At 40.5% G+C, this 13,546-nt stretch overlaps 1 protein-coding gene across 3 annotated transcripts in view; it reads left to right on the plus strand.

Moving 5' to 3' along the window:
- The window catches only part of MUSK (muscle associated receptor tyrosine kinase), an 89,113-nt gene that overhangs the window by 3,020 nt on the left and 72,547 nt on the right, over nucleotides 1-13,546 (plus strand). For all 3 annotated transcript variants that reach the window (XM_032860833.1, XM_032860834.1, XM_032860835.1), the window contains exons 2-3: nucleotides 6,946-7,072; nucleotides 11,781-11,932. In XM_032860833.1, coding sequence (XP_032716724.1) covers nucleotides 6,946-7,072; nucleotides 11,781-11,932 — 279 coding nt within the window. The remainder of the gene's footprint in view (nucleotides 1-6,945; nucleotides 7,073-11,780; nucleotides 11,933-13,546) is intronic.

Here is a 13,546-nt window from a genome sequence, read left to right on the forward strand (position 1 = left end):
GAGTAACCTCCTCTCTTACATCATATGTATACAAAGATAGGATTCACAGATTCAACATATGACTAAGTCAGAGCAGGCACAGCTGTCATTGAAATCCAGGACACCAAGTCCTGCATGAATATTGACGTGCATTGAAAGAGCAACTCATTACGTGTCTGGGGAAACACAGTTGCTTTAAATATTATTGGCCTTAACAGAAAGAAGGAGCAGAAATATCAAGATTTCTGCCCCATTCCCAGAATAGCAGGAAACTTCTCAATAAAATAGGACTTAAGGTCATGGGAGAAAGGGACAAGTAAGGGGAGACAATGGGGCCTGAAGAATGTGGCCCCATTCAGGAAAATGAGTGAAGGAGCAGACAGAGAATGCAGAAGAACTCCATTGGGCATGCTGAGGACCCAACTGGGCTTGGGGACTGAGCCTTTGTCGTGGCCTTGACCTACACCACTGTCTCCCTTCATCTAACTATACTGTATGCACATAGGAGCCCCAAGGACAGCTGGTTGGATTAGTTCAACGTTGGTGCTCCCGAGGGTCAGTGCAGCTGAAGGACTAGAGAGTAAGGGAGCTGAGATTATATGGCAACATACCGTGCAGTCTAGGCTGAATAACAAAGGCAGTGATGTGAGGACATTTAAGGCTTGGAAGAGAACATTAAGATCAAGTTCCTTTTCCTAGTCTCCAATGTCTTTCCATGTGTCTTTAGGGAGAGCACATAGTCTCTGTGAGCCTCTGTTCCCTCGTAAAATGAAGATGTGCATAGTAGTGTTCAACCTATAGTGTCATATACTATGCTAAGGACTGTCAACAATTGGCAACATGTTCATTCTTGGGTAGCATGCACATTTTAGATGGATCTCTATGAGACCACATCTTAACCCAAATGAATTCCCCCAGGACAGGCAATTTCAGACATTCTAACAAGCTGGGCCAGAACTCCTACCAGCCTATGCCCAATACCATTCCTGAAGGCAAAGACCAAAAGTGTGTTCCGTGACAAAGAATGAATGATACCACATTAGTAAGTGACTGAGATTATCGATGAAGTTTATAAACTCCAAAGGCATCATCATAAAAAATAACTTCCATTTTATTATAACACCAGTAGAATAAATGTGTCAGTTTCTAAGATAAGCCAAATGATGAGCAATACTGAATATCCTCTTTCTTTGGGGCATCTGAAAATTTTCCAGCTCAAAGTGTTTTCTCATACTGAAAAAACAATACTGTATTCATGATGTCAGGAAAAAAACAAACATGAGTATATCCCAAATGTGAGCTCTAATTTTACTAAAACAGAAAGGAGCAAGCACACCTGCCTTCTTGGTTTACTCGGTCATTTATTCATGTTAATCAGCAACTATTCAATCAGAAGCTGGTATGTCGATGGCTATGTGATGGAGCCCATAAAAGGGTAATGTCATGTCCTTCTCATCAAGCAGCAAGGATTCAAGTTAAGCTACTCTTTGGGTACAGGAAAGTGTTGTGCTCATTTTCATGTATTCATGTGGTCCTTGGATTGAGCGAGGAAATAGTGCTCTAGTTTCAACAGACTCCTGCTGAGATGAAAGTTGGATAAGAGAACGAAAGTAAACAGGAGACAGTCTGCTGAGTCAACAAATATCACTAAATACAATGATGTGATTTTGTCCGTAACGATTTGAAAGTGGATTTGTTTGGATAATTTTGAAAGATGGGCGAAGTGAACTTAACCAACTCTATCCTGCCTATGCAAGTTGATATTAATGTAAATCTTATTTTTCTCTCTGTGAGTGGGTAGTATTATGCTGATGACGTGAAATAGCTTAGAGTTAAAAGACAGGAACTTTAAACCAGGCTTCACCTTGAAGGTCAGCTCTATCACTTCCTACTTTCATCATGTTTAGACAAGTTACTTAGCCATCCTTAGCCTCCATTCCTCATCTGCAAATGAGAATAATAATAGTATCTGCCGTTATGTTTGTTGTGATAAATGAGATAATGAATGAAAAGTCTAGTTCATAACCCATGGCAGGTTCTTAATTCTGGATGCTAAAATTATTAAAAAACAGAGTTAAACATGACCCAAGACTGCCAGGCCACTGTACACGATGGGAAGGTGTTACTCCAATAAAAGTTCTTCCTAACACCTCACGTATATCTCCGTGAATGTCAAGACACTGTAACATTTACTTCCTTGATCTTAACTGATCTCCATAGTTTGTAAAAATATTAATAGTACGTCTATTACTTCTGTCACTTCGGAAGTATCAAGTGAGAAGAAACTAATGAATCAAGTTTATTTTCTTACAACACATGGCCATGAATAATCATTTTGAAAATACAAAATATAGAAAATCTTGAAATAGAAAAAAAATCACCCCAACTTCCAAGACTGTTAATGTGATGGTATATTTTGTTCCATATTTTTGTATGTATCATAAAAAACTGTTTATACAATTCTGCTACCTGCCATTTCTACTTAACATAAAAGCATGAGCATATTCTATATCATCTATACTCTTGAAAATACCATTTGTAGTGACTGTAAATAATATCCTGTTTAGACAAGCGTCACTGATATATGTTTAATAGCAGTCTCTCTGAGACAAAAAAAAAAAGACCCTCATTTGTTGCATTTGTTGATTTCTGTAGTGTAAATACTCTGACCACAGTCGATTTCAAGCAAACGACGAATACTGAATTGAGAAGAGATGTGCCGTAGCGTACCTTTATGTACTATTTCTACTGTACAGATACATTGAATGTAAATTACTTCAAGAGCATAGATACTAGTACATTGTAGTAAAATAATTAGGAAACGATCCATTTTGTGTATTATTACTTTGTTTTTGACATGATTTATTTAATTATAATTTTTTTATTTTAATCTGTTAACCTGAGTTAACACACAATGTTAACATTAGTTTGAGGTGTACAACAGAGTGACCTCAACTCCTCTAAACGCTATGCTCTGCCCTCCACAAGTGTAGCAAGTGACCCTCTGTCGCCTAAATTTATATAATTTGGTTTTTAACAATGGCTGTATTTAACAACTGTCTCACAAAATTCTGGAAAAATTAGTGCTTGGCTCTGTCTAGCAAGCCAGTACCACAGCTAGAAGGCAGAACTGGGTGCCGAAATTTTCTTCAACTTCAACATGATTAGTACAATTAATCTGTTTTATACAGTGAAAGTGAAAGGCATCTATATGCCTTTCCATCTTGAGATTCCTTCCTTGGGATAGAGTCCAGATGTAATTATTCATGGTAAATTTGCAAGTCATCCAGAGACCAGGAGAACCATTGCACTGTTCAGGTTTACGTTTCTAAATTACCAAATCAAATAACACAGTGTTCCCTACGTGCAAAGGACAATTTTAAATGCTTCTCGTATACTCATTTAATGACTCCTCCTGTCAAGGCTTTGTGGTGGTTTTATTATGCTCTCCAGCTACAGCCGAAGACGCTGAGGCACTCGCTGACGACGGGGTGGACAGGGAGTGATGGAGTAGGGATCTGAACTCGAGCCCTGTGCAAGCCCCTCTCACTGTCTGGCTGCTCAATGGTCTTTCCTTTTATTTTTTTTTTTTTAAGATTTTATTTATTTATTTGACAGAGAGAGATACAGCAAGAGAGTGAACACAAGCAGGGGAAGTGGGAGAGGGAGAAGCAGGCTTCCTGCTGAGCAGGGAGCCCGATGCAGTGCTGGATCCCAGGACCCTGAGCTGAAGGCAGATGCTTAACAACTAAGCCACCCAGGCGCCCCTGTATAGTCTTTCCTTTTAGAGAATGAATTCAGTGGAGGGATGGGGCAACTGGGGGTGAGCATTAAGGAGGGCACGTGATCGGATGAGCACTGGGTGTTATACGCAACTGATGAATCATTGAACACTACATCAAAAGCTAATAATGTAAGTTGGCTAATCGAATTTAAATTTAAAAAATTTTAAAATAAACAATGAAAGCATTCATTATGATCGATTCACCTTGGGTGAATTCTTCATCATTTGCATCCCACAAACTTAATAATATTTACTGTTTTTATTTCTTAGTATCTGTATCTTAGTATCTATACAGTTGATAGCTTACTTCTTCCTGCCCCTGTATAAAAGATGCCATTTCACCTAAAAATTCTTCTCTCTTATTTCAGCTATTCTCTTTCCACCTTTAAAAAAAAATGCCTTTTATAATAAAGGTCTCAGAAATAGTTAATTTAAACATCACATCAGTCAATGTGCTAACCCTGGGGATAGGAAAAGGTCTAAGACAGGGTCCCTGGCCCCAAAGCTCAAGGTTTTGATAACTGAGAATGGGACAAAGACATAAACAGATCGTTTTAATCACATCTGTGTGACAAGTGCTATTAGAGTGACATTTGCAGGATGACCTAAGGTTAAGGGAAAGGGCATTTGGCTCTGTCTAGCAAGTCTGGGAAACTGGGAGAAGATGCTGCTTACACTGGATCTTTTTTTTTTTTTTTAAGATTTTATTTATTTGACAGAGAGATCACAAGTAGGTAGAGAGGCAGGCGGGGTGGTGTGGGGGGGAGCAGGCTCCCTGCTGAGCAGAGAGCCTCATGTGGGGCTTGATCCCAGAACCCTGGGATCATGACCTGAGCCCAGGGCAGAGGCTTAATCCGCTGAGCCACCCAGGTGCCCCCTTACACTGGATCTTAAGAAAAGAACAACATTAAGGAGGATGATGGGAGCCTAGTGGGACACTCACAAGCATCGTGTTCCCTCATTCTCGGCCCATGAGTTTGTCTCTGAATTTACTTTAAAAAGAAGGTTCATTGAGATAGTGTATGTACGTTTTACAGCCAATGTGCCAGTTTGTTTCATGAGGCTGTCACCCTCTACCCTGCAGCTAAAATATTGTTCACACCACTTACTTGGCTGTCGTGTGTACCTTGCATTTTAACTAAAATGACCATATAATTTACTGCCCAAAGTCGGGCACTTTGTGAGTGCAGGGGGTACTATTAATAATTGTGCCAGGAGAGCAGGCATAACTGACTATTATAACTATTTTATGGGTCTATCCATCCTCATTATCTAGATTGTGGCAAAGATAGGTTTTACACATCTTTTTGCTTCTAGTGAACCTGGTGTTTGCTACATGGAAAACTGTAAATAAATCTCTGATAAATAATAATAATGATATCAAAGTAGTAATGATGATAATTATCTTAAATACGATTATGCAACAGGGTAGATTTCCAGACTCACACAAATACAGGTGTGGGCACTTCGCCACACCATTTAGCCCTTGAGATGCCCAGGCCCCCACCCTATTTGCTTTGGCCGATCCACAGGTTTCCTTAAGCAGTAAAGAGGGGGTACATCTCACTCCCAACCTGCTCTCATCGTTTTTAATTTCTTCGTCTTCCTAACTCTTGTAATCCAGGTGACTCTCATTTCACAGGGGAACAGGAGGAGAGAAAGGACCATAGGACCATATCACAGCCTCTCCCCCTGTTGTCCTTCTGTGGAACACACACACACACACACACACAGGCACACACATACACAAACAAAACAACAACAAAAAACAAAAACATAAACAATAGCTTTGGGATCTAACTCACATACCACAAACCTTAGCCATTTAAAGTACACAATTCACAGAGTCGTGCATTTATCATCAAAATCAAGCTCAGAACATTTTCACACACTGTCCTTTAGCCACTGATCATCACCCCCTAATCCCTCCATCCTCTCCCCCGGTCCTAGGCAGTTGCTAACGTGTCTTCTGACTACAGAATGGCCCATCTGGACATTTCATGTAAACGGAATTATACAATATGTCTGGTTTCTTTCACTTACCTTATTGTTCCCAAGATTCACCCATGTTGTGGTGTTTATTAGTACTTCATTCCTTTTTATTGTCAAATAATAATCCATTGTATGGATATACCCATTTTGTTGACCCGTTAATCTGCTGGTAGACACTTGGTTTGCGCCCCCTTTTGGCTACTGTGAATGACACTGCTCTGAACACAGTTGTCTAAATGTCGGAGTCCCTGCTTTCACTACTTCTGGGTATATACCCAGAAGGGGAACTTTTGGGTCATATGGTAATCCTAGGCTTAATTTTCTGAGGAGCCACCACACTGTTTTCCATAGCAGCTGCACCATTTTACACTCCCACTAGCAATGCACAAGGGTTCTAATTTTTCCTCCTCCTCGCCAAAATTTGTTGTGGATGTGAAGTGGTATCTAACTGTGGTTTTGGTTTGCATTTCTTTAACAGCTAATGATATCAAGCATCTTTCTTTACACGTGCTTGTGTCTCCAACAGAAATGAAATTTATACAAGTACTTTGAAAAAAATGTCTATTCGGATCTTTGCCCATTTTTTATTTGCGTTTTTTGTCCTTTTATATATTGAGTCTTTTTCTAATCTACTCACAAGCAGATCTGAATTCTTTGTAAATCTGGTGAAGCTTGAGCTTCAAAGACTTTTGTTTGCAGGAGCCCCCTTCTAAAACCCTCAATGGGCTCCAGCAATGTGTTCATATGAACATATATTACTATGAAATTTGGGGAAAAAGTTGTTTTTAAATAACTGTTAAGACCTCTTTCCATTCTGATTCCCTTCAGCCACACTCCCCTTCAAGCTGAATTATGTTGGGTGGCCACAGATATTTTGAATGTATAGTTTTATATTATTTTCCTCAAGGTTGAATACCCAAATTACGTAACTTTGGGCTTCACAAAACCTGATCTGCCACTACTTATATCAAATAAATTCTGTCCTACTCTCCTGAGAGCCTTCTCTTTTGATCCTCAAATGCCAGTATGAAATAGAAACAATATTCTCTACATAAGATCTTCCTTTTGGCAACTTTCTGCTATGGGGAAATATAATTCTCATTTAGGTACGTGGTTGCCTCTGACCGCTCACAGAGGATTAGTAAACAGCATTCTAGAATGTTCTCATCTGTTGTCTCCTCTCCTTGTAGCTCCTGTCATCACTACTCCTCTGGAAACAGTGGATGCCTTAGTTGAAGAAGTGGCTACTTTCATGTGTGCAGTGGAATCCTATCCCCAGCCTGAAATTTCCTGGACCAGAAATAAAATTCTCATTAAGTACGTATTCTGCACTTTTTCTGATAAGAATGCCCACTGCTGCCTTTCCGTTTAAATATCATAAATGGAATCAAAGCTCTCGGTAGTACAAAAGCTCACATTCTGAATTTGAAAAATACAAATGTCCTCATTATATAAATGTAAGATCTGAACATCAGTGAGGTTAAGAGACTTGCCCAAAGCAAAACAGAGATTTCACTGACATGGGGACATCTGGGCTATTTCCAGGACCCCATTAAGAAACACCATGACATCCTAGGTCTGGGGGCACAGAGCACATGTTGCAGGACGTGCTAGGGAATTAATACGGACCAGACTTATCTCCTCTACTACTACTACCCCAATAATTAGTAAAGTATGCTGTCTAGGAACCTGACCTCTAGGTCACCATAACTTTCTTTTGAAAGTCAGAATATATACATATATATATAGATAGATAGATATAGATATAGATATAGATATAGATATAAAATGAGGCAGCCTCTCCAACAAATAAAATTCCCACTTGACATGAAAAGGTCATGCTATCTTTTCCTCATTTGCAATAGTTATCTGATCAGAAACACTTCCCAGGCTTCCCAGCAGGCAAAATAACTTTCCACTAGGGCCAGTGTGCTTACGCTGGTATCCATAGATGGAGGTCCATGAACCTGCATGAGGAAAAATTATGTTTTTATTTGCAATAAACCCTAATGAAAGTTAATGCTTCCTTCTGTGATACATGTTGTAATGTGGGAAAGTACCCTGTGCAGTGGTCCCCTTCAGGTTGTCTCCCAGCCAAGCTATTCCCAAAGTACTGGAATAGGAAGGCTCAGAATAAGAGGCCTGAAATACAGTTGACCAAATCCATTTAAAATATATAGATGGAGACAAGGGGAAAGAAATGGGATAAGTTAATGTACTTAGAAACCTTGGTTCACTCAGTGTTTCTATGTCTAGTCTCTGCTGTGCCTCAGACTTCCCCACTGCAGTGTTCTTACAAGGACCAACATGGAGGCTGAGCCCACAGGTGGAAGGTGCCTGAAGCTACTACATACCTTTGCTGTGTTGAAGAGGCGCTACCACACCTGGCCATGACTCTAGCTTGCCAATGAGCCTGCTGAACAGCAAAGGATTTTAAGGGTGTTTCTTGGGTAGAGAGCATAGGACCATCAAAGGACCACATATTTATTTTTTGAGAGAGAGAGAAAGTGAGAGCGAGCGGGCAGGGAGGGGCAGAGGAAGAGAGAATCTAAAGCAGTCTCCATGCCCAGCGCTCGGAGCCTGATATGGTAGTCAATCCCACAACCCCAAGATCATGACCAGAGTTGAAATCAAGAATCAGATGCCCAACTGACTAAGCCACCTGGGTGCCCCCAGGGACCACATTTTATGTCACCGATGGGTGGGTGATTTAGGGGTGACAGAGCTGTCCGTCTAGAGGTGGCATGACTATAAACATGTCTTTCCATCCCTTTCTACTTGAAGCCATACTCTGTTCCATCACATTTTCTATTTATTCTGTCAATCTTGGGCAGGTTGCTATTATTTACTGCTTATACTCAACACATCTTATCTGTTCTCCCTGTGTTTCACAAGTCACTCTCCTGCCTCCCTCTCACGAGTCATTGTGCCAATATCTCCTAAGCTATTAGTTTTACAATTTATATGCTCCATATTTTCATGAGTTTTTATGTTATTCATGAATGTCTTTGTCTTCTATAGTAAAATAAATAATGTCTTTAAATAATACAGAAAAACTTCATTGTAAATATGGATTGTGAATCACAGTGGTCATAAAAGAACCCATGAAGTTATCATGGAAGTTAGAGAGCTCTGTATTCCATTACAGCTGCTGCATATATCTTGACATATTTATACCCTTCCCTACTTTGAAATTATAATAGCTATTAGACAGTCAACATTCAGTATTCAAAGGTCGATCTTGAAAGACTACTCTCCCTACCACAGCCCTCCAACTTGTCTGGGAAGGAAGTTTGATGCCTGCATCATTAAATAGCTTTGAAAAATATAGCCCTACGATCCTCTCATATGTTTATCTCTCAGCATTATACAGAGATGAAGAAATGGACAATGAAAGAGTTTTTGCAAATTACACAGAGAAAATCAGCATTACAGTATTTATTACATATTTATTTCTATATAAATAAATAAAAGCTCATGCTATCTTGGCTTGTAATAGCATCACTTAATACATTTGAATTTAATAAAATCACTTAATACATTTGAATCTTCCCTTTATTATAAGGCAAAAATGTTACAAATAAATAAGAAGTAAATGGAGCTACAGCTTTGAATAGTTAGCTGTTAATCAAAGGATCTGTGAAATAGGAAGAAACTACATTTTGAAAATCTATTTGCCTGTCCCTTGAGGAATAATGAATATCTGGACACAGAAGAAACCCGACAAGCACTACCTCAGCCAGGTGATCAAGTTTAATACCAACAGCGAGAAATGACATTGACAGCATACCCTTGTTATGGTGGGATGGGGCACTCTGCTTTTGCAGTCTTCCTCCCAAAGCCACAAACCCAGTTTTATCATGATAAAAACACAAGGCAAAGTCCAGGAGAGGGGTACCCTACAAAATACTTGACAAGTACTCCTCAAAACAGTCAAGGTCATCAAAAACAAGGAAAGTCTTAGAAACTGTTGCAGTCAAAAAGAGCCTAAGGAGATGTGACAAATAAATGTAATATAGTGTCCTGGATGAGATCATGGAACAAACAAGACATTAGGTAAAAACTGAACAAACCTGAATTAAGTAAGACTTATAGTATCTGGTTAATACTGTATCAATATTGGTCCATTAATTGTAACAAATATCCCACATTAATCGAAGATGTTTGCAGCAGAGGAGACTCATGCGGGAGGTATACGGAAAGTACTATCTTTTCAATTTTTCCATAAATCTAAAACTGTTGTAAAAAAAAAAAAAGTACTTTAGAGGCACCTGGGTGGCTCAGTGGGTTAAAGCCTCTGCTTTCGGCTCAGGTCATGATTCCAGGGACCTGGGATCAAGCCCCGCATCGGGCTCTCTGCTCAGCAGGGAGCCTGCTTTCCTTCCTCTCTCTCTGCCTGCCTCTCTGCCTACTTATGATCTCTCTCTGTCAAATAAATAAATAAAATCTTTTTTAAAAAAGTACTTTAAAAATTATAAACACTTGAGAGTTCCTCACAATCCACAAGCAATTTACTCTAATTAAACAATAATGATGCAACAGCTTATAAATCTTGAACACTTTAGATTTCATAGACAGCCTAGACTCTGGGTCCACCAGGTATATCTGTAACATATTCCGATGTTCATATTTTTCCATGAACATTTACAGATAACAAAACAAAACAAAAAAATCAACAAAATTACATGAGATGGAGTGTCACGGCCTGTCACAATTATTTATTGTGAGCTAGTGAACTACCCAGTGATTCTATTATCCTTAGTCACATTAGACCAAAATCTACTATATGTCTTTTGGTTCCTCTTCAGGATCAGAATACGACAGTAGTCACCCACTAAGATTAGAACATCAAGAATCCACTTCCTTTCCCATTTTTTGTTTTCACATTAGTCCCCTATTTCTACTGTAACAAATGACCCAAAACTTAGCGACCTAAAATAATATAGATTCATTATCTTACAGTTCTGGGAGTCAGAAGTCTGAGATTGGTCTCTGTGGGCTAAAATCCAGGTGCTGACAGCGCTGCATTCTTCCTGGTGGCCCCAGAGAAGAATCTGATTTCTTGCCTTTCCAAGCTCCCAGAGGGCTACCTGCCTTCCTCGGCCCCTCCCTTCACTTTGAAAGCCGACAATTCTATCCCTCAGCCCTCCACCACCACTGTCGCATTTCCTCTCAGTCTTTGGCTTCCCTCTACCACCTTTCAAGGACTATCATGATTACCAATCTATACAAGCCATGATACTCTATTTTAAGACTTTTGGTATCTGTAAAATCCCTTTTGCCATGTAAGGTAACATACTCACCAGTCCTGGGGATTAAGACGTGGATGGGGGGAGGCATTTTCCTGCCTAATGTATATATTTTGCATAGAGAATCTTTATTTGGTCATAAAACCCACTTTTATGTTGTTGCTTCCCCTCACATTTTTCTGTTTCCCTAATCCCTTCTCAACAAACAGCATGTAATTTAATGAGATAATGTATGTAAAACATTGGTTTTTACAGTTTGAAGCTGTTTTGCTTCCTTATATATTCCAAGGAACTAGAACTGTGCTTGGCACTGTCAGGCACTCAACAAATATTTGTTTAATAAATGAATGCCCAGTTAATTGTCAGTTACTTCTATAAATATTACGTTCTTCCCACTGGTCACATTTACATGTGTGTGTTCATTCCCTGGCTGCTACCTTCCAGTCATTATGGGGAGAAAACTCATATATCTTAGTAATATACTTTCCTGAGTAAAGTAAACTTTATGTTTGGTCTTATCAATAGGCGTCACCCTTTGAAAGCGTGCTGGAGGGACTCCTGGGAGCTTTGATTATTGGAGCGTAGGGAATATTAGAATGCATTGCTAGCTTTATATTAGCAACTAAGGTTATCCTATTATTCAGAACTCATTCAACTTTCCTTTTGCTATTCATCTGCTTCCTCCATTGACAAGTCATCTGTTTTGATTGGTGAATCACAGCTGAAAACCATCACACAGGAGGTCGTAACCCGCCATTGCTGTCTCTGACCCCCAGGCTCTTTGACACCCGGTACAGCATTCGCGAGAACGGCCAGCTCCTCACCATCCTGAGCGTGGAAGACAGCGATGATGGCATCTACTGCTGCACAGCCAACAACGGCGTGGGGGGCGCCGCGGAGAGCTGCGGGGCTCTGCAAGTGAAGATGAGTGAGTGGGAGCCTCTGCTCCTGAGGTTAAAGCTGATGTGGTACACCCCAGAGCAGGCAGTAAACCGCCCCCACCTTTGTTACCCCGCACACCTGGAGGCTCAGCAGCCAGCCAAGTTCAAGATCAAAACGCAACCTTGAAGCAGTGAATTCTACACCTTGTATTCCTGTCCTCAACTGCAGGGAACCCCTTAGTGCTCCACTCTCCTGTTTTCTCGCCCGTCCACAGCACATTGCTTGCTCCATCCTGCCTTCCGCCATCAGGGAACCTCCCTCTAAAAATCTTCTCCCTGTATCTTTAAAACAGGTGCATTACAACCAGATGCACGTTTTATCTCTAATCTCTTCACAGACACTTCCACCCTCTGCCTTGTTTTAAATTTTATTTTCTTGGATGACTTTTCAAACTTGAGTGGCTTTTCTGCTTCACTGGAACTGTTTCTTTTACCCCACTTTTCTGTCTGCGAGGCTAGCAAGGACCCGTAGCCCCCTTTCAAGCCATTACTGCTGTGCAAAATCTTTCCTCTCATGAGGGCGGGCACCATTTTGACCACTCTCTCCTGTACATCTACTCAAGTTATCTACTCACTTCTAGACACTCCCCTGCACAACCCCCAACATCTACCGAAGACTTCAATTCCAGACTCATTATCTTTCTATCCATCCCTACTCCTGCCACCATCCTAAGGGATTTGAACAACCCTGGAACAGCCTCTAGCCATTTCATCCTTACAACTCCTGACCTCCACAAGTCCAGTGATATTTGCCTTAACTTTTCATCAGCTAACCCCATCAATGACCTTGTCACCCCCAGGAAATGGCCTGTATTTAAAATCATAAGCTCCAGTATGTCACACTCTGAACATGAACACTTCTATTTCTAGCTCTGTCCCATGGAGAAAACGCTTTCCCAGACTCATGATGTGTCTCCACAGAGAAGGCACAAACTCCATCTCTTTCCCAGCTAAGAACAGAGTCCAGCTCTCTTGCTCCCTTACTCCCACTACACAGCCATCACCAGCATGTTCACGTTCTCCTGCCCTTGACTCCTCTGTTCTCTCTTCCACCCCCAATCAGGACTTCCTCAGTTCTCTCTCCACTTGACTTTCTCTCCTACCTGGTGTTCTAGCTTCTTACCAGCACCCACAAATCTCATGACCTTCCGTGCTGGAAGCCCTAGCTGTTTGCAAATGTCCACCTTGTCATAAAATAACCTTTATTTTCTTCTCTCAGACACCGCACTGCTGATGTGAAAAATCACATCAACATATGGGTGCCATACAACTCAGCAGGGTCCAGTTCCACCCGGGGAAGTTTACTGCAAGTTTTGTTATTATCCCTGATTATCATCACTATTTCTTTTATCTTTTACATTTCTACTTTGTGGTCACTGTTTTTTGCTGAAGGAAGTCATTTGCTGCTTCTTTTCAAAGTGTGAGCATGTGATCATATAAAATCTGAGAATATTTTCTGAATCTTTGCATCGCTGGAAGTCTTTGCTTTGCCTTTACTCCTGGATAATAACTTGTCTCTGTACAGACAAGAGTTTAAAAAGCCCTTTCCTGGGGCACCTGGGTGGCTCAGTGGGTTAAGCCTCTGCCTTTGGCTTGGGTCA

This window comes from Lontra canadensis, unplaced genomic scaffold, assembly GCF_010015895.1.
Source record: "Lontra canadensis isolate GAN:19392208 unplaced genomic scaffold, GSC_riverotter_1.0 scaffold19, whole genome shotgun sequence".
In the NCBI taxonomy this organism is placed as follows: Eukaryota; Metazoa; Chordata; class Mammalia; order Carnivora; family Mustelidae; genus Lontra; species Lontra canadensis.